Here is a 26,205-nt window from a genome sequence, read left to right as displayed (position 1 = left end):
GCGACCAATTTTTTTGTTGCCAAAAGTGTTAATTCTTGTAGTGTCAATAAGACAAAACGTCATATCAAATTCATAATCATTTTATTTTTTCTCTCACAAACATCATACTACAAAAAAATTCAACTCTCTTCCAAAACATAAATATTTGAGTCTACTAAAATAGTTATCTTTCCAGACGAGGCCATACAATTTACCCATTATTAGATTAGGCATTTTATATCTATTAACATTACAATGAGCCAAAAATCATAACTGGGAGTAACATTGAATTTACACATTATTACATTAGGCACTTATATATATATATATATATAATAGACTAAGAAAATTGAAAGTCTTATATTAAACCAGAATTTGGAGGCACAAGCCTTTTCTTGACTTGTCCCATAATCGGGCTTGGATATGTATTTATGTATATATATATATATATATATATAGAGAGAGAGAGAGAGAGAGAGAGAGTTAGGGAATTTTAGGCTGTGTTTGGTGTGGCTTTGAAATCATGATTTCATTCCTCCATTTGCATGCACTGTTTGGATGGAGTTTTGAAAATGTGATTCCACCACACATTTCAAAATAGTTTTCTCTTTCACGTTTGGATGGAGTTTTCAAAACATATTTCTCTTTCACGTTTTGAGTTTTAGAATTTTGAGTTTACTCGGTCATTCTCCCGGATGTCTCCCCGGACATCCGGCCGATTGACCGGAACAAGTCCATTGTGGCAATAACGACGAACAAAACTTGATGAAAGGAAGCCAATGATAGGCTGAAACCATTAGAGACAAGAAACCGGCGACTAGGGACGGAACCAAGAATTCATTTGCGGGGGAGGCCAAGACATAAATAAATTTTTTTATATGAATTGATATAAATTACTATTTTTTTTAATTCAAAAAGTAAACTAAAATTTAATATTAAATTAGTACGTAAAAAATAAAACCATATATTTAGTAAATTATTAATATATGAATAAAAGCAAAGTCATGTATTAAAAAATTATTTGTACAAATTAACTCAATCATCAATTAAAGTGGAACTCGACGTTCTTTCATATCTCAAAAGTTTTTAATGATTGACTCTGTGGTAAAATTTTCAACAATTTCATTTTCAATGTACACAAGCAAAGAGTTTGTAAGAAATTTATCTCCCATTTTGTTGCGAAGTCTACTTTTGACAATTTTCATGGCTGAAAATGATCGCTCCGTAGTTGCAATAGAAATTGAAAGAGTAAGAACAAGTGTAATCGCTCTATAAACAAGTTGATAGATTGTAGATTTGTTTGTCTTTACCAACCACTGACACAATTCATAAATAGTAGACAATTTTATGTAATCTGCATACTGGACTACATTATGCTCGTAATGGTGAAGTTGCATTCTCAATTGTATTTTCTCTTAATCTTCGAAGTCTTGCAGATAAAACTTTTCTACTAACCGACAAATATCGTCGATTCTAAACGTTTCAGACACATCTCGAGGATCTAGAGCTGAGCTAAGATTAAGCAACTCTACTGCATGTTCATTGAATCATCAATTTAATTCTTGCAGTAGTGAATCTATTGCAGCATAAAAAATATCTACTCGATAATAATGCTCAACTGTAAAGTCATCTTGATGATCACGAGCTCTACCTCTTCTCCTAATATAAGGAGCATTCATATTCAGGATATCTATGTTACGTACCTTGTAAAATGATTGCACATTGGCTAGTAAAGCATCCCATTTGTCATCTCTAAACTTTTGCAGAAGTGTCTTGGTAGATGAAACTAGATTCATAGCATTTAAGATGTCTTGAGATCAGCATTGCAAAGCTTGACAAAGTAAATCAGTGATCTCCAACATTTCTTTCATGAGATGCAAAATAAAGACAAACTCAAATGAAGTCAATGTTTCATAAGTTGAGTTTGCATCTCCTCGTTGGGCAGAAGTCGTTCCTTCATTAATGATGTTAAGAAGAACTTCACATGTTGGATTGAATATTTTTATTAAGCTTGAAACTGACTTGAAGTGAGAACTCCAACGAGTATCTCCAGCTCGTTGTAAAGTGCCAATCTGGTTAAGTCCCTTTCCAGTCTCAAGCTCATCAACGTCAATCATATGCTCAATTTCAGCAGCTAGCGCAACTTTCAATTCATCATTGCGCTTGCATGAGGCACCAACAATATTGACAACAAAAGTCAATTTAGGAAAAAAATTGTGAATTGGGATAACATCTTTTGATGCTGCCACTAAAGCCAACTGCAAACGATGTGCAAAACAATGAATATAATAAGCATATGGACAATCATTCAAAACTAATGCTTGTAATTCTTTCCACTCACCTCCCATATTGCTTGCACCATCGTATCCTTGTCCTCGAATATTCTAAATATCTAAATTGTGATAAGACAATACAGAATATATTCCATCTTTTAGGGTTGATGCAATAGTGTTAGAGACATGAATAAGCCCAAAAAAACGCTCTCTCACAAAACCATCTTTGTCAACAAATCTCAAAACTATAGCCATTTGCTCCTTCTTTGACTCATCACGAGCTTCATAAACAATTATGCAATACTTTGCATCGCCAATTTCTTCACGAATTGCATTATTCACTTTGGTTGAAAAAATATGAAAAATTTCTTTTTGAATCTTTGGTGATGTGTAAGAGGCATTTTTCGGAGCTTTATAGCAACATTATCATTATATGATCCCAACAATTTCACTATTTGAAGAAAATTTCCACGATTATTGAATTTGGCCTTTCATCATGACCTCTAAAAGCACAACCTTGAAATGCAAGCAATCGGATTGAATCAATTGAGACCTTCAATCTTAGTCGATTATCTACAATTTGTTCATAAGTGAAATTGTCCAATACCTTTTGTATATGTTGAAATTGATTCATCAAGTCTTCACATGATCTCTCGGCAACATTGTGAAAAGAATTAGGATCTTTTCCTATATGATTTAAAAAAGCACATTTGCTCCATCCCTAACTCTCTTCCAATTCTGAAATCCATCAATAGTGAATGCTTGCTGCCCATAGTATCCAGATCCACATGGTTTATAAAAAAAAAGCATGGTAAACAAAAAGTTGCATCTTTTGCAGGTGAATATTCCAACCATGACGGAAATAGTTTGAACCATGATGGTTGAAAGCTACAAAGATGAGTTGTTGATCTAGATTTCGGATACTTTGAAAGTATAGGTTGGTACAGACCAGCCTTAATATAAACTCGTAGAATTTCATCGTGTTGATTAACATGATAATCCCAAATTTGTATACGTAATCTTGGATCTCGCTCCAATGAACCAATATCAATTTCTTTAACATCAATTTTTTGAGATTTTGTGGAAGGATTTTCAGGAATATCAACATTGAAAGTTGGCAATGATGTATTGTTAGCATTGACTTCTGAGGAACTTGCATTTTTTCTTTTAAAAAATCTATCAATTGTACATGACTTTCCCATAATAATCTACAAATCAAAATAGAATTCATTACATTCATGGTTAATATTCTATTAGAAATTAGAACCAATTGCTAATGTAAAATATATATATATATATATATATATCACAGGACATAGAAAATTTTTGTGCCTAGAATAATAAATGTAATTAAAACAAATTTCATATAAATTTAAAAATTCAGAATTCAGATTCAACACATAAATTTTATACAAGTCTCAATTCATTTTAATTTTGAATTTATAACACTTAATCTGAATAAAATTAAATTTATCCAAATATGATTATAAAAAAAAACCCTAGTAATTGAAATCATACGTCCTAATTCATGATTTTTTTTCTTGATATGTAAAATTTAAAAAAAAAATTGCAATTGTATCAACATGACATTAAAAAAAAAGATAATAAAAGTATTACAAATTGAAAACAACAATAAAAAAGAATATGAATCACATACCTGTAATAATGAAAAGATTAATAGCACAAGCAATACTTTTTCTTTTTTTTTTGTATGTATCCCAAGTTGATTTAACTCAAAAAAAAATCCTATGCTTGCTTTCAATAAATTAAGACGGCGTAGAGCAAGTGATAGCAATTAGGTTTTCTTTCTTTCTTCTTGTTGTCTTTTTCTATTTCTATTCAGTTTTTTTTTTTTTTTTAAAAAGAAGACACATGGCCCTGGCCATCTAATGAATAGATTGAGCCCAGCCCACAAAACAAAGCAGGGGCCATTTTATTATATTATTAATACATTATTGAAAAGATATATATATATTAGTAATTTTTTTTTTTTAAGCGAGGGGCCGTGGCCCCTGACAGCCCCTTCATCAGTCCGTCCCTGCCGGTGACGAACCACTGCCAGCGAAACTCACCAACGCCGTTGGAAAGTTGAAGTTGGAGGAAAAAGATCGGAGAAAAAGTTGTTGGGTGTGCCCTCAAACTCTGAAAATCTGATTTTTTAGAGTGAAAAAGTAAGAAAACATAGACGTAATGACCTTGGCCAAGGAAAACACTCTTCGATTTGTTTTGGATCTATCTTCATTGCATTCGTATCTTTAATTCATTCATTCCATGCATGTCGATTGTGTTCCCAACTTTCTTAATTGTCTCTGATTTTTTTTAAAACCTTTTTTTGGTGTTGTTTGGTTGCTGAGAAAAACTACAGAAGGAAGAAGAAAATGAGATTGAACGTACTTTTTTTTGTTAATAATTAATTTTTTGAATTGAATTTTTAAAAGAGTTTGGTTATGAGTGTTATTTTTTTGTTAATAATTAATTTTTTGAATTGAATTTAAAAAAAAAAGTTTGGTTATGAGTGTTATTTTTTGTTACTAATTAATTTTTTGAATTGAATTTTAAAAAGAGTTTGGTTATGAGTGTTATTTTTTTTGTAAATAATTAATTTTTTTAATTGAATTTTAAAAAGAGTTTGGTTACGAGTGTTATTTTTTTTGTAAATAATTAATTTTTTTAATTGAATTTTAAAAAGAGTTTGATTACGAGTGTTATTTTTTTTTTAATAATTAATTTTTTCAATTGAATTTTAAAAAAAGTTTGGTTATGAGTGTTAATAAGAATTTTTAATAGAGTTTTGAGTTGTGTATTTGGTTATGAGTTATAATTTTTTTGAATTACGTTTTAAAAACTCTTTTTAAAATTTATAACCAAACAAATTTTCTTACATCACATGTCATATCAAATATTCAAAATTCAATTCAACACTCGACTCAAAACTCAATTCAAAATCTTTTTAAAACTCATAACCAAATAAATTTTTTACACTCAAATCATAATTCTAAAACTCACAAACTCAAAATACAACTCTATTCTCAAATCATATTTCTAAAACTCTACCAAACACTATCTTACTCATTTCTGGTGAGAACTTTTTTTCTTTTTTTTTTGTTACAAGAAAATCCTCCCCACCCTCTCGCAGGTCCAAGGCAGCGCCCCTTGCAGAAATCAGCGCCCTTTGCAGAGATCATTAGGTTGTCCTGTTAGCCGTCCCGAGCGAGGAGACTATAACTTGGAAATTTGCCCTGACCTCCCAAGACAAGTTCTGCTTAAGTCAAGACTCGCACAGTGGGGGAGTATTGAACCCACACCAAGTGCTGATTAGACAACTTGAGGTCCAACTTCCTAACTAACTGTGTTTCGCCCAGAAGATTGGCCCATGGGAGAGGGAATTGAACCTGTAACCTTGGGGCTTAAACCCCAAGCCTTAATCACAATGCCACCCATCCCTGGGTTATCTGGTGAGAACTTCAGTCAGCTACAAAAGCGATGTCTTCTTCGCTTCACCCAAATCATCAGTTTGTTTGTGCGAAAATATTTGGTGAGAAATTAGGCAAGTGATAATACCATGACTAGACTCAACTTGTCACTTCCACACTTTTTGTATTATGGCTTTGTTTGGGGTATACTAATAAGTACACATTTTTTATCTTTTTATCTTCTTTCCATCACATCACCTCTCTACTTTTCTGTACATCTTTTCGTAAAAAGTCAAAAAGTACACTTATTTAGATCATCACAAATCACTCCTATAAAATGGAACATATGCCGTTTTATAAATTTTGGGGTAGTTTGGGGTGTCTTAAATAAGTGCACTTTTTGTCTTTTTGAAATAAAAAGTTGAGGAAAAAAATATGAACGTTTGGGTTAACTTTTTGATTTTTTATGAAAAAATGTGTATTAAAAAATTGTATAAAGAAGTGTGTAGGAGAAGATTAAAAATTTGGGTTCGCAGCCGTACAATCTGTGCAATTGAATTGATGGTAAGAAATTATTGGCCAATGTTTGGGCATTGCACTGTACGGTTTTGTTCGGCCCATGAGGGCTATCACGGGTCCCATTTTGATAATCCGAACAATTAATATGTAGAACTCGTCGAGTACTATATACTTATAAAAAATCACGCTAATTGGATATCGATAGCTATCTGATCAGATTTGTTTTTTTTCAATCGTTAATTATAACACCATCAATTTTTTATACAAAATTGATTTGATCATATGGTTATCGATATTCGATCAACGTGATTTTTTATAGTCATATAATATTCGACGAGTTCTACACATTCAACGGTTCAGATTATCAAAACGGGACCTGTGATGGGACCCTACTGGCCGAACAACAGTGTGTTCAATTGCACCCAAACAGATCAGATTTGTTCAGTCACACACAGCACAGAGCAGTGATTGCTTACATCACTGAGTTGTACTTGGTTTGAAAAATTAATTTTTTAATTTTTTTTTTTGTGAATAGTGATAACTTTTAAATTTTTTAAGTAACTTTTTGACTTTTTAACTTTTTGAGGAGATGCCAAACTTGGCCTTTATCTGCTATATTATAAATAGGTGAGACAATGATAAAATAAATGTACTATATACGAAAATATTTTTTTTATATAACTTTGATACACAAAAAAAACTTGTACCATACACATAGGAGACTTGCATCACCATAAAATTTGAATTATTTATTCACCGGTTCACTAAAATTAAATTTTCCCTTATGTTTCCCTTTATGTGACAGTTGATTTGGATTTTGTAACTTGAAAAAAAATATATATATATATACCTTTTTTCTTATTATTTGTATTTAGATAAATTATAAATACACCTATAAAATTTGTTTAAAATATGAATTACACCTATAATTTTAGATATTACATCCTGCCCCCTGAAGTTTTTAATTTTGTAGCAAAAATCAATCATTTTACTAATAAATTATCAAACTAATTAATTGCTTTTAATGATATCAAAAAATTATTTTAATTAATAATTCAATTAATTTTATTATTATACAGCAGAATAATTACGAATTTTATTTTTTCAATTAATTATGTTGAATACAAAATTATGATAATAGAATATTTATGATTTTTCAAACACATAAAATAATTTGTATCTTAAATAAATCCCAATAAATATATTTATAATTTACTCTTTTAATTTTTATCTTTTCATACTTCTATAAGTACAACCACAGGTCTTCACATCCCCTACTCAAATTCATCCCTCATCATTATTTGCCACTTGAAAATACTTTCACACCCGCTCTCCCGCCCTGCTCATTTGCCCAAACTCATTATAATCATACCAGTGACATAAGGGGTATTTTCGGAATATGATCCAAAAAAAAAAATATTATTTTTTTTTCAATATGTAAAAAATAAAAAAAGATGATATGAGTTAAAATAGATTAAAAGTTAGGAAGCGATTTTTAATCAATCTCCCAAAAAAGTCCTAGTGCCGTTTTGGAAACAAAATAAAAAGTTATGTTTTTAAACAAAATATCCAAAAATGCACATGCCAAAAACGCAACAAAAATGACCCAAACCAAAATCGTTCAAACCCCTGCCGCCTGTTTCTGTTGCGACTTCACACCTCTTTTTTCTGCTTCTACAATTTGTTGTTTACAAATATGTGGTATATGTTCATGTGCAATAAAGAAGTGTACGCAGTCTCATACAATTTATCGTTTACACATGTTACACTTGCAAACAATCATCATAATTGAGATTAATAATTATTTAAATATGTCTCATTAAGAATTAGTTATTTTTTGAAATTTTCACGTTTGAACATATTGAGGTGATCCTTAATAAGGCTATGTGAAATATCATTAAATCTGTTAAAATTATATCGATTTACATAAATTCAGACCGCTCTATTCGTTAACCGTGATTTAAATTTTAAATTTATAATTCGCCTTCGAAACCGTTTTGCTCCGCTATAGCTAATACATATATATTTTTTAATCTATAATAAAATATTAAAGTAAAAATGAGTGTGAGAGATATTTAATATGTAAAATTTATTATAAAAAATATTATGTAGAATTAGTTTGTGTTATATATTATGCAAATGTTTGATAATTAGTTAGAATATTCTTCAATCTAACAATTTATTCAAAACCACTAAAATCTAAATTTTTCAATCCGTTAATCCACTAATCCACCATTTAACTTATAATTTTACTTTTAAACTGTCCGAATCACACCATACACACTCCTAATCCTTAACCCCAACTAAGAATTTTAGAAATGAAGGATGCAAATTGTCACCGTAAATTTGCCAACGTAGACATAGCTGGATTAGTACCATTATTATAGTCACTTTGAGGAAATAAAAAAAATATCAAATAAAAATAAAATATGTAGCATTGGGTTTAATGATAGACACTTACAATATATAATTTAATGAGATAACAACGCACTCTGTATATATAACACTAATATTTGTTTCTAAAAAAAAAACAAATATTTATAATGTTCCACGTTAAATAATAAATGCTAGTAATAAAACAAGCAATATCAATTTTCATTATGGTAAATTATAAATACAGTAATTAAAATTTATTTAAAATATAAATAACCCGTTGTGGTTATGAAATAAATGATAATTTGACTCTTCTTTACTCAATGACTAAAATAATTAATTGAGATCACATTAAATTTAATGAGTAAAATATTATTTTTTCATCGAATTTATTTAATGAAAATAGACAAATAATTTACATTGAAAACAAATTAAAAAAATGAGAGTTAAATTAATAAAATAAAAAATTAAAGGTTTATTTTGTTACAACACTTTTTTTTTTGGGGGTAATCATCCTTAAAAATAAGCAATAGCATTTTTTACAAAAAAAATAAATAAATTATAAATACACTTCTTAAAATAAGAATTAATTGTTGTAGCCATGAAATAAGTGCTAATTTGAATAGTCTATATTTATATTTATTTTTTAGTAGTGCTACATGTATAAATTAATACACAAATTAGTGTTATGACATTATTACTGATCTCATTTATTATATAAATTATAAATATTTAAAATTTCTAAAATAATGTCACATCATCTATTGATAAACTAATTAGTATATTAATTGATACATATAACATATTATTCTTTATTTTTATTTTTATTTTTGCTTTTCCTGCAAATATTAAGTAATATGAGATGTACTCACAAATCACAGCTAATTATCCATTTGGATAAGTGCTTCGCTTGATTAGTCCTACTCAACAATCTTATTTTATAACCCCCCAAACAAGCCCTTGACAGGAGCCCAAATCAAACCCTAGTACCCTACCCTCTTCTTGCCCTAAACACAACCGCTCCTTTTTTTCCACTCCAAATTTCCGCGAAGAAGAGAAAAGGGCGAGACAGAGAGAGAGCCACCACATCTGCATCTGCTATCGCTCTATCGAACATCAAAAACCCTAATAATCGGCGATGGATTCCGAGTCAACTCAGCTCCAACAAGCCCAACTAGCGGCGATTCTCGGCCCCGATCCTGTTCCCTTCGAAACCCTACTTTCTCATCTGATGTCGTCGTCGAACGAGCAACGATCACAGGCCGAACTCATCTTCAACCTCTGCAAACAAACCGACCCTAATTCCTTCGCTCTCAAACTCGCTCAACTCCTCCAGTTCTCCACCCACCTCGAGGCCCGAGCCATGTCCGCGATTCTACTCCGAAAACAGTTAACTCGTGATGACACCTACATATGGCCTCGCTTGTCTCCTTCGACTCAGTCCTCCCTCAAATCGATCTTGCTAGCTTGCGTCCAACGCGAAGAACAGAAGACCATAATCAAGAAGCTCTGCGACACCGTTTCCGAACTTGCTTCCGGGATTTTGCCCGATAATGGGTGGCCCGAACTCCTTCCTTTTATGTTCCAGTGTGTGTCCTCCGATTCACCCAAGCTTCAGGAATCGGCGTTTTTGATATTCGCTCAGTTGTCGCAGTTCATGGGTGACGCTTTAATTCCTCACATTAAACATCTGCACGCGGTTTTTTTGCAGTGCTTGACATCTTCATCCAACTCCGATGTCAAGATTGCCGCGCTTAGTGCCGCGATTAACTTCATTCAATGCTTGTCCAACTCGAGCGATCGCGATCGGTTTCAGGATTTGCTGCCCGCGATGATGCGGACGTTGACGGAGGCGTTGAATTGCGGGCAGGAGGTTACTGCGCAAGAAGCGCTTGAATTGTTGATTGAATTGGCCGGGACGGAACCTAGGTTTTTGAGGAGGCAATTGGTGGATGTGGTGGGGTCTATGCTGCAGATTGCGGAGGCCGAAACCCTAGAAGAGGGAACAAGACACCTCGCGGTTGAGTTTGTGATCACACTTGCTGAAGCGAGAGAAAGGGCTCCTGGTATGATGAGGAAGTTGCCACAGTTTATCAGTAGGTTGTTTGCTATACTGATGAAGATGCTATTGGATATGGAGGATGATCCTGCTTGGCATAGCGCGGAGAGTGAGGATGAGGATGCTGGAGAAACCAGTAATTATAGCGTTGGCCAGGAGTGTTTGGATCGGTTATCTATTGCGTTGGGTGGAAATACAATTGTTCCGGTTGCATCGGAGCAGTTGCCAGCATATTTGGCTGCTCCTGAGTGGCAGAAGCACCATGCTGCTCTAATTGCACTTGCCCAGATTGCTGAAGGATGCTCTAAGGTATTGACTGCTTCATTTGGGAGCTTTCATCTTACATTACAAACACATTTCTGTTATTGTAATCATTTGCTTGATGGTTCAAACACATATGCAAGTATAGAGTAATATATGCTAATCAAATTGACTTGTATAGTTTTTTATTTGTATTTTTTGTCTGGTTATGTTTCTTATCAAGCAAAATATCAGCTTTGATTGGTTTCATTTTCATTCTATCTTCATCTTTGCAGGTTATGATTAAAACTTTGGAGCAAGTAGTGAACATGGTTTTGAATTCATTTCAAGATCCTCATCCTCGAGTGCGATGGGCAGCTATTAATGCAATTGGACAGTTGTCTACAGATTTAGGTCCAGATTTGCAAGTACAGTACCATCAACGTGTGCTACCAGCTTTGGCTGCGGCTATGGATGATTTCCAGAATCCTCGCGTACAGGTTAGCTCTTTTGGTGCTTTGCCAATTGTAAATTTTAGATGGTTACAATTGATTTTCTAACTGGTCCTTGGTCCTGCAAATATCATTTGCATGATTATTTTGGCTTATGCATGTGCTGAGCCACCTTTAGGTATTTTGCTTTTACTTGCTACTTATATTTTTTACTTTCGAGGATTCATATTGACAAGTTTGGTAGTCCCTATATTCCCAGTTTGGATTTTATGTTTTTTGATATCTATTATTATGGATCAATGTGATTTTGGTTGTTCACCAGTGTTTTGGTGATTTAAATGAACAAACTCTGAAATACTTCTATCAGCAATGATGAGGGCTTCGTTCGAAAAAACTTCGTCGAGAGCCAAAAGTTTGAGGTACTTGAGAACAAATTTTTTCCTATGAATTGTTGTATCCACACTACCAAAACTTCCTATTCCTAACCTTGTATAAGCACCATGTAACACTAGAAGTGTTGCTTCTCATGCCCTTTTTGTTGCTACTACACTGTTGTCGAGTGTTGCTTCTTGTGCTACTTTTGTTGATTCTACCCCATTAACGGTAATAAATAAATGCCATAACTAGTCATTTTTGGAATAAAACAAAGCTAAGTGACTACCTAGGCTGTGGGCCTTTCTGTTTTTGTGGGGAGTGTTATTTGTCGGGTTGAATGGCTACAAACTAAGGTCTCGTTTGGGAAGTAAGAGTTTTAGCCTAAAAGTCAAAAAGTTATAAAAGAACTAAAAAGTCTATAACCTATACTAAAAAGTCAAAGATTTCATTTTCTTTCTACTTTTTGCTCATCTTTTCGTAAAAAATCAAAAAGTCATTCCAAGAATACAAGTTTTTTTTACCTCATATTTTAGCCAAAAAGTCAAAAAGTTACTAAAATAACATGTTCTCAAACGAGGCCTAGGTATAGAAGAGAATTTATTTGAGTAGAAAACATAGAACTTACTCAAATTAGAAAACCAATAATGTTAACTGCGACATTTCATGGGTAGATCATAGATGAACTCTTTCATTTTCTTAGCAATTTTTTGAGGATTATAATTGGTTGTCCATCTAGAGGAGATTCGACAAACTTTATAGAAGGTTCAGAAGCAACATTTTTTGAGAAAGGGAATGGCCTAGAGGTGGCCGATAAGCGACACACCCTAGAGAAAGGGAATGGCTAGCCAATAGATATACAAGATATGTCACCACTTAGAAAAATAAAGGACTCCCTAGAGAAAGGGAAGAACATGCCTAGATATGGCCATGGAAGGACAACAAGAAGCCAAGTCATTTGTTTTCTTTTGCATGATCAGTTTGCAACATGACAACCTTAGAAATGGAGGCAGCCGATGGAGATATTTCCATCCGTCTAAAGCTCGACTTGAAAGATTAGCCTCTAGGGTGGCCAAGCGGACCTGAGATGAATAAGGGATGAGCATGACCAGCAAAGAATGAGCATGCTGAGTTAAGCATGACCAAAATAGAGTGGTTAAGCTGATCATAGTGGCCGAGTCGACCAGAGTAGAGTGGGTGACCAGAGTGACCGAATCGACCATATCAAAGTGGTTGAGCCAACCAGAGTTGAGAGACCAAGAGACCCAAAAGAGTCCACACGGTAAGTGGATTAGAATTGCTCCTAAAATCATGCATGCCATTGTGCCCATAATTGTGCCATACAAAATCAACTAGTGGCTAAAATCAAGGGAAGGTTTTCCTTGACTTTCATAATCATTTCCTCCTGTACAAGATGTAGACCATCAAGTAAGGCCTCTCTATTTTTTTTTTTAATTATTTTTATATCTGAACTCACTATGAATACTTAAATGATAGAATAGGCTAGACTCTAGCTTCTTTTATTTATTTATTTAATTTTCTTTTGGGCCTCTTACAAGTGGTCATTCTCCATCTGCGAAATTCGAAAAATTGCATCAAGTTGCATGTTGCATAAGTCTTTAGACACCTTGCAATGGATTAAGAGGTGATTACATATTGTGGGTGTTTGGGTAGTAGCTATTTTAGAGGCTTTTTGGCTATTTTAGTTTGTGTTTGGGAAGATAGGATGAATTTTTATTGTGTTTGAGAAGATATGATAGATTTTTATTTGAGTTGTATTAAAAAATGTGTTTGAAATGATGTTTGAAATTGAAATGACAAATTTACCCCTAGGCTTGCTTTTTTCAAAATTGGTCTACAAGGGCAAAATTGTCATTTTTGCCTATGGGGTAGGCTGGCAAAACACTGCAGCGGCACCGGCTGCTTTGTTTGTTGTGTGTTTTTTTTTTTTTTTTTCTTTTAATCAATGGGTATAACTACTGTTGAAGCTTTTGGCTTTTTTCACACTTTGAGGCTAAAATAGCCTGTAGCCCCATTTGCCAAACACCGCCATTACTTAACTTTGCACATGCAATGCCAATTTAGTACATAGGTCTAGAGCTACTGTAGTGAAAGACAATTCAGAATGTTTTTGGTCAAGTAGGTTCAAGACGGAATAATCTATGAAAAATCAATATATCATAATCAAGCATATCATCCACTCCACATAATATCGTGGTAATAGGGTAAATAATATGAACATAGCAATATATGTTTGGGACACTAACTGCCATGGAATAACCATGGGCGACCTTGAAAGAAATCACTAAACAAGAGTTTTAAGTACAAAACTCAACTTAAACAAGTTACTTGGCCTTGGATTTGTTTAGTCTTGATGTTTCCTTGTCAATAAAACTAGGCTTTGACACCACTATCAAACTTCTTTTTGTTCGGATATCCGCTCCCAGTTTGACAAGATTAACCAATGTGCAGTGAATGATGAAAAGTATTGCAAATGATATGTGGGTACAACTCGAAATTTTCTGTTATAGGCTGGTATGTCTGGTATGGTCAAAAAAATTGTCTGGTACAGAATTAAAAACTCATTGTGATTTTCCTACCAGTATGGTATTCACTACAATGGTGCATGCAGGCTCAGCAAATTAACTTGTGTGGATATGTACATAAAAATATACCACTTTGATTTACAATATTAATTACCCAGTTTGAGATGAACTCTCTTCAATATTTTTGTTCTTATGTCATTTATTCCCATGTACGAGCATAATTTTGTTTCTTAGTATGTTCTTCTAGTAATTAAATATTTAATTTTCTTCTTGGCTGAACTTCTTAAATTTGTATTTTTGATAATTATCATTTGCAATACATTAATCATTCTCCACTGGTCTTACAAAATGGGTTCCTGACTTGTGAATTTACAATGAATATCAATATATAGTGGGATGAAGTGGTTTATTGTGGACAATGAATTTGAATAAAATCCTCAGAAAACATCTTAGGATGAAATTTTTGTATTGCTTGATACTTTCATCTTTATATTATTAAATAGCCTGCAATCTGTTTTATGACAACGATAAATTTATTCCACTTCTTGCCTGATATTATGTCTTTTTTTTGTTGTTGATAAATAATCAGACTTTATTAGAAAAGCATGAAGATGATGCAAAGAATACAAAAATTCACCCCACGGGTCCAAACATGACTAACTAATCAAATCCTCCATAAAATCTACAAAAGCCAATTTAATACTTTGTATTATGTTATTTTCATTCATATTAAATACTTAGCATTTTTATGTGCACAATTTGTTATTGTTTTTACTCATGTTGTTTTCTTCTTCTTCTTTTTGTTACTTTAATGCTAATATCCCAGTAGTGTTCATGATTATATTGTTTTGATAATATGTTTATGAATTTTAGACAAATGGTTATGGTTTATTGGTTTTTCTTCTCTATTTGCACTTTTACAGGCGCATGCTGCCTCAGCTGTGCTCAATTTCAGTGAGAACTGCACTCCAGATATTTTAACGCCCTACTTAGATGGAATAGTGGGCAAACTGCTTGTACTTTTACAGGTATAGCAGCAGAAGGGTTACAACTGTGTTCTTAAGTCATAAATAAAGACTAACGCACTCATTAAAAAAAATCCCTGGGTCCTAACTAATAATTTTTTATTCAGAATGGCAAACAAATGGTGCAAGAAGGGGCCTTGACTGCTTTAGCATCAGTTGCTGATTCATCTCAGGTATATCATTTTAGACATGTCCTTGAATCGTTCATTCCCTGGCTCTGTTATGAATGGCTCATTCTAACTTTTTGTGCATCAATAGGAGCACTTCCAAAAGTACTATGATGCAGTTATGCCTTACTTGAAAACTATCTTGGTGAATGCAACTGACAAGTCAAACCGCATGCTTCGTGCCAAAGCCATGGAGTGCATAAGTTTGGTTGGAATGGCAGTTGGGAAGGAAAAGTTCAGGGATGATGCTAAACAGGTAAGTTATAATAATTTCTTTTCCCATGTTGAGAGAACAGAAAAAAGGAAGCCAATTGTTGCATCTCAAATGACCATGGTGGTGAGTGCGTGCATGCACATGCACATAGTCATGCCCATTTGCACATTTTTGGTGTTGGTGATCACCCTTTCATTTTTATGATTTCTGGTTGTTTTGCAGATTGCCCTTCTCTAAACTCATCTAAGTTTTGTTATATTGTTTCCTCCCTTTATGTATCTTGTGTTAGTTTTTCTTTAAAACCATGTATTTTGGTTGAGTGTAGCACCTTAATTTTCATTAAATATTGGCATGAATTAATATTTCAATCATATTTTTATGCAAGGTTATGGAAGTGCTGATGTCATTGCAAGGATCTCAAATGGAGACTGACGATCCTACTACAAGTTACATGCTACAAGTATGCTTTTACTATTGAATTATAAGCTGGAAGAAACATTTGTTGTTTTTTACCCTTGTATGTTTTAAGTTATTTGAATGTTAAAATTTTAATTATGTGCTAGGCATGGGCCAGACTCTGCAAGTGCTTGGGACAGGATTTTCTACCTTACATGAGCGTTGTCATGCCCCCATTGCTTCAGTCAGCTCAACTTAAACCTGATGTAACCATTACATCTGCGGATTCTGATAATGAAATTGATGAATCAGATGATGAAAGGTTTGTCTTTTTTCTTGAAGTTTATTTTATATGTTAGGCAATGCTAGAAGATTTGGCAAGTACTAAAGGTTTGTCTTTTTTCTTGAAGTTGCCCTGTTTTTTTTTGGGGATGAAGTTATGCCTGGAACAGGTTATGATGAAAGCTCAAGTATTTTTATATTAAATTTAGTATATAGCATATTGCAATGCTTGAACTTGATTCTACACATGATGCTCATGTGTGTATATAACAGTGCTTGCATGGCTCCATATCTATACCAATATAGGTATTTTTGGCAAAAGGTATGAACGCATATGATTCACTTCCAATGTGTAGTTATGTAAACCACTGCATTGTTGTCCTTTTGAGGTTTACTGGATCTGATCTCTGCGTAACCTGGACAAGGGAAACTACCAACTTAAACAAAGCCATGGTCGTTGACCATCTCAGCTTAAACAAAGCAATTCTCATTAATGGGCAAAAGGGAATGAAATAGTTTCGGGTGAACAGAGGGAGAGAAAGAAAGAGAGGATGACAGTGGGTTTTGGCCATGGCGATCTAGTTTTTTAGAGTGAGGGGATGGTGGGGGCTTAAGTTGGTTGAAGTGGGATTAATTTTGTAGAGAGAGATAGAAAATTAGAGGTTTGAGAAAGACAAAGAGATGGTGGTGGGTCTGCAGATAGAAGAGACTGAAGAGGTGGGTTTGTGGTTGGGCAAGTGGGGGTCAGAGAGGTGAGGAAGATGAAGGTGGGTGAGGTTTTGGAGAGAGAGAGAGAGAGAGAGAGGGAGAGAAGAGAGGTCAATGGCCGAGGGGGAGGTTGCCAGTGGTGACAAGGGTGGTAGTGGTCAGAGATGGAGAAAAAAGGTCGTGGATGATGATGGGTCTGGTGATGGTGGTTGGTTGATGGTGAAGCAGAAGAGGGAATAGCAAAAGAGAGAGAGAAATTGGAAGGTGAAGATGGGTGGTTGCGATTGTGGAGAAGGCATTAGTTGGTTTTGTTGTGAAGGATATAGAGGGAGCCAAAATAGAGGAGAATGAAGGATGTAAATGGCTGTGGCAATGAAGGAAAGAGATGGTGAAGAGGGTTATTAAAGGCGCGTCTAGGCGTACGCCTACGCCCAAGTCCCATCCAGGCCCAAAGTTTGAGCCTTGTAGTGTTCCAAGCCAAGTGACTTCGATAAGGTGCGCCTAGATGTGTGCCTGGGCCCAAGGTTTGTTTCTTGTAGTGCTCCTGGTTAGACGGCTATGATAAGGCGCCTGATTGGTCCAAGGCTTGTGTCTTGAGGGCCTTTTTTATTGTTGTTTTAATTGGTTTTGTTTAAAATCTAACCATTGATTTAATATGGTGTAGCTACAGAAGATCCCTACCCTTATTATAGATGCCAATACATTGGACATTCAACCCCAAATCAATGATAGAAGAAAAATTAGCCCTAATTCCTAATCTCCAAAAAACACTAAATGTTTAACATTTCATTTTGTTTTTGTTGAACCCTAAGTTATTAACTTATATTAAATTATATATTTTTTTCGGTATAAGAAGCTTGCGCCTCGCCTTGCGCCTTGAGCCTATGCCCCAAGAGACCTTGGCTCCTTGGTGCACCTATCACCTTTAATAACACTAGTGAAGATGATGGGCCTGGCTGGAACCAAGGAAGGAGGCAATGCCTGTGCTGATGACTAGAGTTGTGGTGGTTAAGCTGAGACCCCCATCTGGTTTTGGAGAGAGAGAGAGAGAGAGAGTTGGGGCAGTTATGGGTTGTCAGACATGGAGAGATGGTGGTTGTATGTAAAAAGTAATGTGTCACTCTTACACTGTTAGTTTGGATAAAAAAATCTAATGATTTCACTTGACACACCAATCACAAGGGAGCTTAGTGTCACTAAACAAATGTTAAAAGAGGGCTGCATGTTTTTGGGTCTAATCCCAGGAGGAATAAAGTGTAATTTACCTTCTTTTTTTTGTTTCTTTTTTTCCCTCGATGCTAATGGTGGTTATGTTGCTGAAGAGTATTTGTGATTTTGATGAGGACTGTATGTCTGTTGCAGTATGGAGACCATTACTTTGGGGGACAAAAGAATAGGTATCAAGACTAGTGTTTTGGAGGAGAAAGCTACAGCTTGTAACATGTTATGTTGCTATGCTGATGAGTTGAAGGAAGGTTTCTATCCATGGATTGATCAGGTTGGTCTTCATGTGACATGAGTTTTTCTTTCTGTCTTTCTTTTTATGCGGTTTTAACCAAAGTGTGATACTAAACATGCACCATTCAACAGGTTGCCCCAACTTTAGTTCCACTCCTAAAATTTTACTTCCATGAAGAAGTAAGAAAAGCAGCTGTTTCAGGTATACACTCGAGTCATAGTTTCCCATTTTTCTTTGTTTTCCATTATTGTTGGTGTACTGAATATCTTGAGGTGAACTATTATTTTTCAAGCCATGCCGGAGCTATTGCGTTCAGCAAAATTAGCTGTAGAGAAGGGGATTGCTCAAGGTCGTAATGGGTCTTATGTTAAGCAGTTATCTGACTACATTGTTCCAGCTTTGGTGGAAGCTTTGCATAAGGTGTAGTTTGTTGTTAAATAATTATGCTGTGGTGACATAATTCTTGTCACTATATTATGCTTCTGATTTGAGAACTGAAGTTTTTCAATGGGCTTCATATTGCAGGAGCCTGATACAGAAATATGTGCAAGCATGTTGGATGCGTTGAATGAATGCATACAGGTTTTTCATTTTTATACTGTGGCTATTTCAAATAATTTATCTGCTACAAATGGATAACATATGGATCCCATACTGTCGTATCTTTGAAACCATTTTCTGTGTCAAATCTAATGAAATGGTTTTCATTTTACATTTGGATCATAGATTCTTATTTTTCTCTTTTTTTATCCTTTTTTTAATAGAAAATGATTTTGTAATTCAATGTGATTCATTTGTGAAGAATGACACTCATAACGCTTCTGCTTAGTAACAGATTCTGAATGTTGGTTCATATTATTAGATAATAACGATGTGTAATTTCCACAATACATTTGTATACTTTGGGGGTTGGAATTGTACTAGGTTGAAGTTGAATGGATCAGCAATGATCCAGACCATATGTAAAGAGTTCTTACCACAATCTGGTAATCCAATGGATCACTATGAATTCAATATGAATATGATTCTGTTAATTAATGGATTCTTGTTCTGAAAATTTGATTAAATCTATAAACTTGGTGACACGCTGTATACAGTTTTACAATCCTGGAACCTGAAGTTTAGACCTTTAACAAATTAATAATTTCATGAGGCAGGGATGAAGAGGAAAACCCAAAATAAAGTCCCCATGGCTGTACTACCTTTTATTAGTCAAAAGTTCATTTGGATAAGAGCTAAATGATAGTCTTTGGTTGACTTGTCTTGGCTCAGCTTGGCTAGTTTTCACTGTTAAAACTTGCTTCTGATTTCCATTGAATAAATTTCATGGGTTGTGTTGATTTCTGAAAGTAAAATGTAGATGCTATGTTTTTCTTCTTCTTCAGTATAAACTTATAATTTAGTGTTGGAAACAAATTGTTTTGGAATGGGTTTATGCGTATGTACTTATGCTGTGCATTGTTTTACTTATTAAATTTCTTGCACTGCATGTATCTAATTAAGCAATTAAGCTTCATAAAAGATCACTCACTCATGTCTTTAAACTGGAAGTGAATCTTTGTTTCTTAATTCTTTTATGCAAATTTCCTGAATCAATTGTTTTGAGGAGAGGGTTTAGCATGTTATTTGGAATGTGGATCGTTCCGATACGTGGAACGGGAACGTGGTACGCTACATGCTCTAAAATGTGGTACAATAGGGGTAGACCTGTCTATATTATACTTAAGAATGTAAGGTACTTCTAGAGTAATTTTCTTTTAACTATTAGGTATCCAATAAAATGTATTTTATAATATTTTTTTTGTTCATTTTTGATATTTTTGTAAACTTAACTCACCTTAGATTTTAGCTCATAATTTTGATTTTTTTTTCCTCTTAAGGTAACATTTAATAATTTTGATTTTTTTTTCCTCTTAAGGTAACATTTAAGGAAATATATTAAAAAAGATTTTTGGGATCATTTCGGATTACTAAATTTACCATTTTTGGAACGAAAGTGTACCATGTTTCGGAGCAAGCATGCATACCAATACGTAATTTGCTTGGGTATTAGCGTTTTCTGGTAACACATAGCTGTTGACATTATCAAGTTATGTAAATTTGTGATGTACAGAACACACAACCTTGTTCTTTGGTAGTGAATTAGTTGTATTTGTGCTTTCTTATCTTGTACATTTCATTTTGAAGTTTTCAATTGTATTTGTACTTTTGCTTTCAGATCTCTGGACCTCTCCTGGATGAAAGCCAGGTCAAGAGCATTGTGGATGAGATAAAACAGGTGATCACAGCCAGCTCAAGTAGAAAGGGAGAAAGAGCAGAGAGGGCCAAAGCTGAGGACTTCGATGCTGAGGAGGGGGAAATACTAAGAGAGGAAAATGAGCAAGAGGAAGAAGTTTTTGATCAAGTTTGTCTTCCACCAACCATTTTTTAGTGTCATGGATCACATGTTCATCTTTTTATTATATGGTTCTAATAAAATTTAATTTCATTTTTTGCCTCACAAACGGATTTCCTGATTCAGGTAGGGGAAATCTTGGGAACTTTGATAAAAACATTTAAGGCCTCGTTCTTGCCCTTCTTTGATGAGTTGTCATCATATCTTACGCCTATGTGGGTAAGTTCTGCTTCAAGCTACCCATTCATGTTTTATGTATCTTTTGTGTTTAATCTTGCTTTGATATTTGATGCTCATGGGTTTGTTGTAGGGTGTACCCATATGATAGTCTTCTGTAACTCTTCTATTCATCATTCTGTTAATGTTGAATTTTGTGTGAGCAGCTCTGTTACATCGTGCTTCATTACTTGCCTACTCGTCTCAATTGCAGGGGAAGGATAAAACAGCTGAGGAGAGAAGGATAGCAATTTGCATCTTTGATGATGTTGCAGAGCAGTGTCATGAAGCAGCTCTGAAGTAAATGTTCCATTCAGATCATTTATGTAGATGTACTGATTGCTATTGTGGCCATTTATCCAATATAATTTTTCTACATGTGTTGAACAGATATTATGATACATATCTTCCTTTCCTTTTGGAGGCTTGCAATGACATGAACCCAGATGTTCGGCAGGTCTGCACAAACTACTCAATATTAGGGTTTAATCCCTAAGTTTTTTTTGCTGTTGATCACTTTTGAAACATGTTTATTTTCAGGCTGCTGTATATGGACTTGGCGTTTGTGCAGAATTTGGTGGTTCTGTTTTTAAACCTCTTGTTTTAGGTACAATCTGCTTCCACATTTGGGGAGTTGATTTCCTTCATATTTCCTTTGAGTTGATAGTTTCTCTTTATACCTTGTTCAGAGGCTCTTTCAACGTTAAATGTTGTGATAAGGGACCCTAATGCCTTGCAACCTGAAAACATAATGGCATATGATAATGCTGTTTCTGCTCTGGGAAAAATATGTCAGTTCCATCGAGAGAGTATAGATTCAGCTCAGGTAATTCCTCAAGCCTATTCAAGCACAAATAATTCTGCAAAATGTGGATTCTTTGATTCTTTTGGTTCACCTTGAAACTTGAATATATTGCGCAGAATGACTTTTAGTTATCTTAGGGTGTGTTGTGGGCTACCTTGCACCTTTTAAACTAACAAGGTCTTGACTCTTGATATGTGATTTGTTAGGCATTTATTAATCAGTATGTGTATCTTAAGTATTTAATGAAATACTAGAGCTCTGAAATGGATTATTTATTTACTTGTGTTCTCATATACTCTCTGCAAGAAAACAAGATGATAAGTGATAATCAGTTGGTAACTTGTGCACAATTTGCTTATGCTTTTTCTTTAGTGGATGCTTCTTTAATAGGGGGGATTTTTTTGTTTGTAGTGGCAGTTTCATTAATTGGTTCAGTTTCTTTTCATTTGGGGATGGTCTCACATTTTTCACCTTTCATGATTTCTTGGTTTAAGAGGGCATTACTTGATTCTTGTAGAGTCATTCTTGCTGTGTATGATCTTTTACAAATATCTACTTATAGTTGATGCTCCTGAAATGGTTGAGTTTTTTTTTAAACCTTAGTTCTTATGAATACTTGTAGCTTTTGTTGGCACTTCCTCATGCTATAACTGCTGAGATTTTTGGCAGGTTGTTCCTGCGTGGTTAAGCTGCTTGCCTATAAAAGGTGATTTGATTGAGGCCAAAGTTGTCCATGACCAGCTATGTTCAATGGTTGAAAGGTTGGAGCTTCTGTCTGCACTTTTAGCATCACTTACCCATCTTTGTCATTTTTGGTTTCTTTTCTCTGATTCACCTTACAATTTTACTGATGTTCGTCTACAGGTCAGATAGGGAGCTTTTGGGTCCCAACAACCAGTATCTCCCTAAAATTGTTGCAGTATTTGCAGAGGTTAGTTTTATGTACAAATTGCTTTAGCATCTTTGATGTTTAGTTATACTCAACTAACAGGCTTTAGTCCTAGTTACATGGGGTTAGCTACGTGGATCTATTTTCTCTGTTTTTTCTATAAAAATTTGTATCCTAAATTAATAGATATTTTTTAATTCCTTTGGAACCTTCCACCTAGATCAAATTACTGTTCCTTACAAGTGGGTTAGTTCGTCTATGGTGCAAACCACCATGCCATCTCAAATGACTTCCCTCATTTTACCTTCAATTGCTGCCACTTCTAACTTTTCCCAATTATATTCATTCCTTATTTTATCTTATTTCTGTAACATCATTCATTCATCTCAATATTCTCAATTTAGTTAAATCCGTTCTAAAACATGTTTAATTAGCCAGCCAACATTCTGTACCACACATCATATTACAAATTACATTTTTGTAAAAGATAAGACTGGATAATTCTTTGGCGGTGTTTGGGAACAAATTTTTTAGGTTTTTTTTGTTTTTTTTTTCACTAAAGGACAAATTGGTTACAAACTCAAAAAAAACAAACCCAAACAAAATATCATATCAAACCCCATAATCATTTTACTTTTTCTCTCACAAACATCACATCCAACCACAAAAAAATTCAACTATCTTCCCAAACACAAAAAAAAATTTCTCCAATAATATCCTACAACCTAAAAAACCTACAAAAAAACCCACTTCCCAAACGCCCACTTTGTTAATCCACGTAAAAAAAAAAAATTACTGATTTTAATAGGCAATTGTATGTGTTTGTTTGCTCTTGTGGGCATTGGTGGCATTTTTATTTGGTAATGACTTACAATTTGGGGGCATATATCAATATAAATAAGAATCAAACAAACAATGGAGAAAATGTATTCTAGTGAGAATTATCAAGGTAATTTACTTTCTAGGAATGAATTTGAGAAAGTAAAATGGTCGAAAAACCTTACATCATGGAGGGAATAATTTTGAAATGTTTGATTATTTCCAGCAATTTGGCAATCACATTTCTACAGTTTTGCTTCGTTGACTGTTCTCATTAATAAGTGTGTGCCTACTCAATCTTGTTTTGCAATTTTGCTCTGTAACCACTTAAAGAGTTATGCTACATGATTAAGCACACATTTCTGCAATGTATTTTAATGGATATTACTGTTGCTGTAGGTTCTATGTGCCGGAAAGGAACTTGCAACAGAACAAACAGCAAGTCGAATGATTAATCTTTTGAGGCAACTTCAACAGACACTACCACCATCGACCTTGGCTTCAACGTGGTCGTCCTTGCAGCCCCAGCAGCAACTTGCATTGCAGTCCATCCTCTCATCATAGTATCGTGGCATCTTGCTATTCATGAGGGCACTGCTTTTGTCTGTGGTTGGTTTGTGTCTTTTCACATATATATTTATTACCCAATTCTTTCCCATAAGATGGATGTTCCTGTCATTCATTTTTTGCATCATGATATGCTTTTACAGCAGCAACCTGGGGTTTGGTTGTTTGGTCTTGAGAGTGAATGTCGATGTGATTGAAATGAAAACCATTTTATTTGTGTAGAATGTGTGTATATTACAAGCGTTATATTTATTTAGGGCAGTATAGTGCCCATTAGAAAGCAAAGGTCAGTCAGTAATTGTGGTTTGTGAGGGTCCCTGTTTGGTAAAATGGGTATTGATGTTTGAGGGTTTGTCAGTAAGGGCAGTTGCCGTCACAGTTTTGGTCGTGTTATGTTATATTTTTTGTTTTTTAATTTCAGTTTTCTGTTACTGCTGATAGTACAAGGACCAAGTTATTTTTATGAAAAAAAGGGGGGTGATTCTTTCATTTACTTGGATATCTATGGGCCTGTGGTATGAACTTGCTTTTGTTGTCAATTTGAGATTCTATTGTGTTGTAGGCTTTGACATCCATATTATTAATTGTTCTTTGATGATCAATGAATGACTTAATTGGCGGTCTTTTTTACTCTGTTATAGTTACTTTTTATTTCAAGATTAATGCCTTGTTTGTCATAACTTAAAAAAGTCAAAAAGTCACTATTCTATTTAAATTATATAATTTTATTTAAGTTTCATCATCTCTCTAGCACAGTATTTTAAACACAATTTATATTTCATAAAAAGTCAAAAAGTACAATTATTTAAATCATTCTAAACGACCTCTAAATTATGACACTACATAAAAGGACATAATAATCATCTGTCTTGGTATTGAAAACATTTTACATCTTCACAATTGTCGAAGTCTATTTATCAAAAAAAAAAAAAAAAGGCCAAAGTCGCATGTAATATAATTTTGGTTGGCCCTGATAAATGCTGAAATTGGTCATCAAGACGGTAAACTTGCAGCTGTAGTGGGAGGGAGGCTATAAGGCAGCACTGCAGTGCCGTAGCTGAAGTCTTTTTCAGAGTGATTTGGTTGTGTTACAGGGTTAAAGAGTGTTCACTGCATTTTTTAAGGGAAAATTATTTAGAGCTCCTAGGGCAAGGCTATGGGCATGAGGCACTCTTAACTTGGGATTTTTATTTGTTTAAAATAAATAGTTGAACCCAATCACTTATTTTTGTCAGTTTTTTGAACCCCAGTAGCAATGTGGTAAGATCACCAAATAACCTCCTCTATTGCTTTTTGTAAGTGGGGTGGGGTGGGGTGGGGTGGGGTGGGGTGGTTGGGGTGGGGGTTCAAAGCAGTGTTGGAGCCACCAATACCCTACAACTAGACTAGATTAGTAGTTTAATTTGGAAATTGAGTTTGCATCATCAAACAAGACTAGACTAAAACAAACTGAGGCCAACTGATTTAACAAACAACTGAACCTGAATTACATGATACTACTTTGCATAGAGCACATGAGGTAGGTAGAGGATCTTAAGAAAATGAGAGCCAATTTTACCTACCAATGATGATGATGACAATAGTTAAATTAATCACCCAAAATTTCCATCTTAAATTATCATTTGGTCAAACCTTTTTGCCATATAGAGAGATATTAAAGAGGGGGGAGGTATTGGTAATATTTGGTAGTTTATGGGGAAGAGATTCCATTAAAAGCAGAGCATGCACGATAAGATTCCCCACCCAAAACTGTCACCAAATCCTACACTTCTAATTCATAACACACACCAAAATATATTCCTCAATCTTCCAAAGATAAACTAGTAGTAAGGAAAATTTACCCATAAGTCCTAGTTTCTGAAAAGTTGAACCATTTAGTTCTAAAAGTTTTCTTATGCTCCATTTAGTCCTATTTGCACATCAATCTAATGTTCGAAACATTAATCTGATGTTCGAAATCTAATGTTCGAAACATTAATCTGATATTCGAAATTTAATGTTCGAAACATTAATCTGATGTTTGAAACATTGTAATGG

The 26,205-nt window shown here is 34.2% G+C and overlaps 1 protein-coding gene across 1 annotated transcript; it reads left to right on the top strand.

Annotated features, from left to right (window-relative positions):
- Window positions 1-9,419: 9,419 nt before the first annotated feature.
- Window positions 9,420-24,657, top strand: EMB2734 (ARM repeat superfamily protein). Its single transcript, XM_028207439.2, has 20 exons — window positions 9,420-10,925; window positions 11,153-11,356; window positions 15,150-15,254; window positions 15,359-15,424; window positions 15,510-15,674; window positions 16,018-16,092; window positions 16,196-16,350; window positions 18,381-18,516; window positions 18,609-18,678; window positions 18,770-18,897; window positions 19,003-19,059; window positions 20,696-20,881; window positions 20,999-21,091; window positions 21,303-21,388; window positions 21,479-21,545; window positions 21,629-21,695; window positions 21,778-21,914; window positions 22,563-22,654; window positions 22,758-22,824; window positions 24,001-24,657. Exons 1-20 carry the CDS (start codon window positions 9,696-9,698, stop codon window positions 24,163-24,165), a joined length of 3,351 nt encoding a protein of 1,116 aa, XP_028063240.1. The 5' UTR covers window positions 9,420-9,695; the 3' UTR covers window positions 24,166-24,657.
- The last annotated feature ends 1,548 nt before the right edge of the window (window positions 24,658-26,205 follow it).

Source organism: Camellia sinensis, chromosome 12, assembly GCF_055761805.1.
Source record: "Camellia sinensis isolate YWXY chromosome 12, ASM5576180v1, whole genome shotgun sequence".
Classification (NCBI taxonomy): Eukaryota; Viridiplantae; Streptophyta; class Magnoliopsida; order Ericales; family Theaceae; genus Camellia; species Camellia sinensis.
This window is presented reverse-complemented; position numbering and strand designations above follow the sequence as displayed.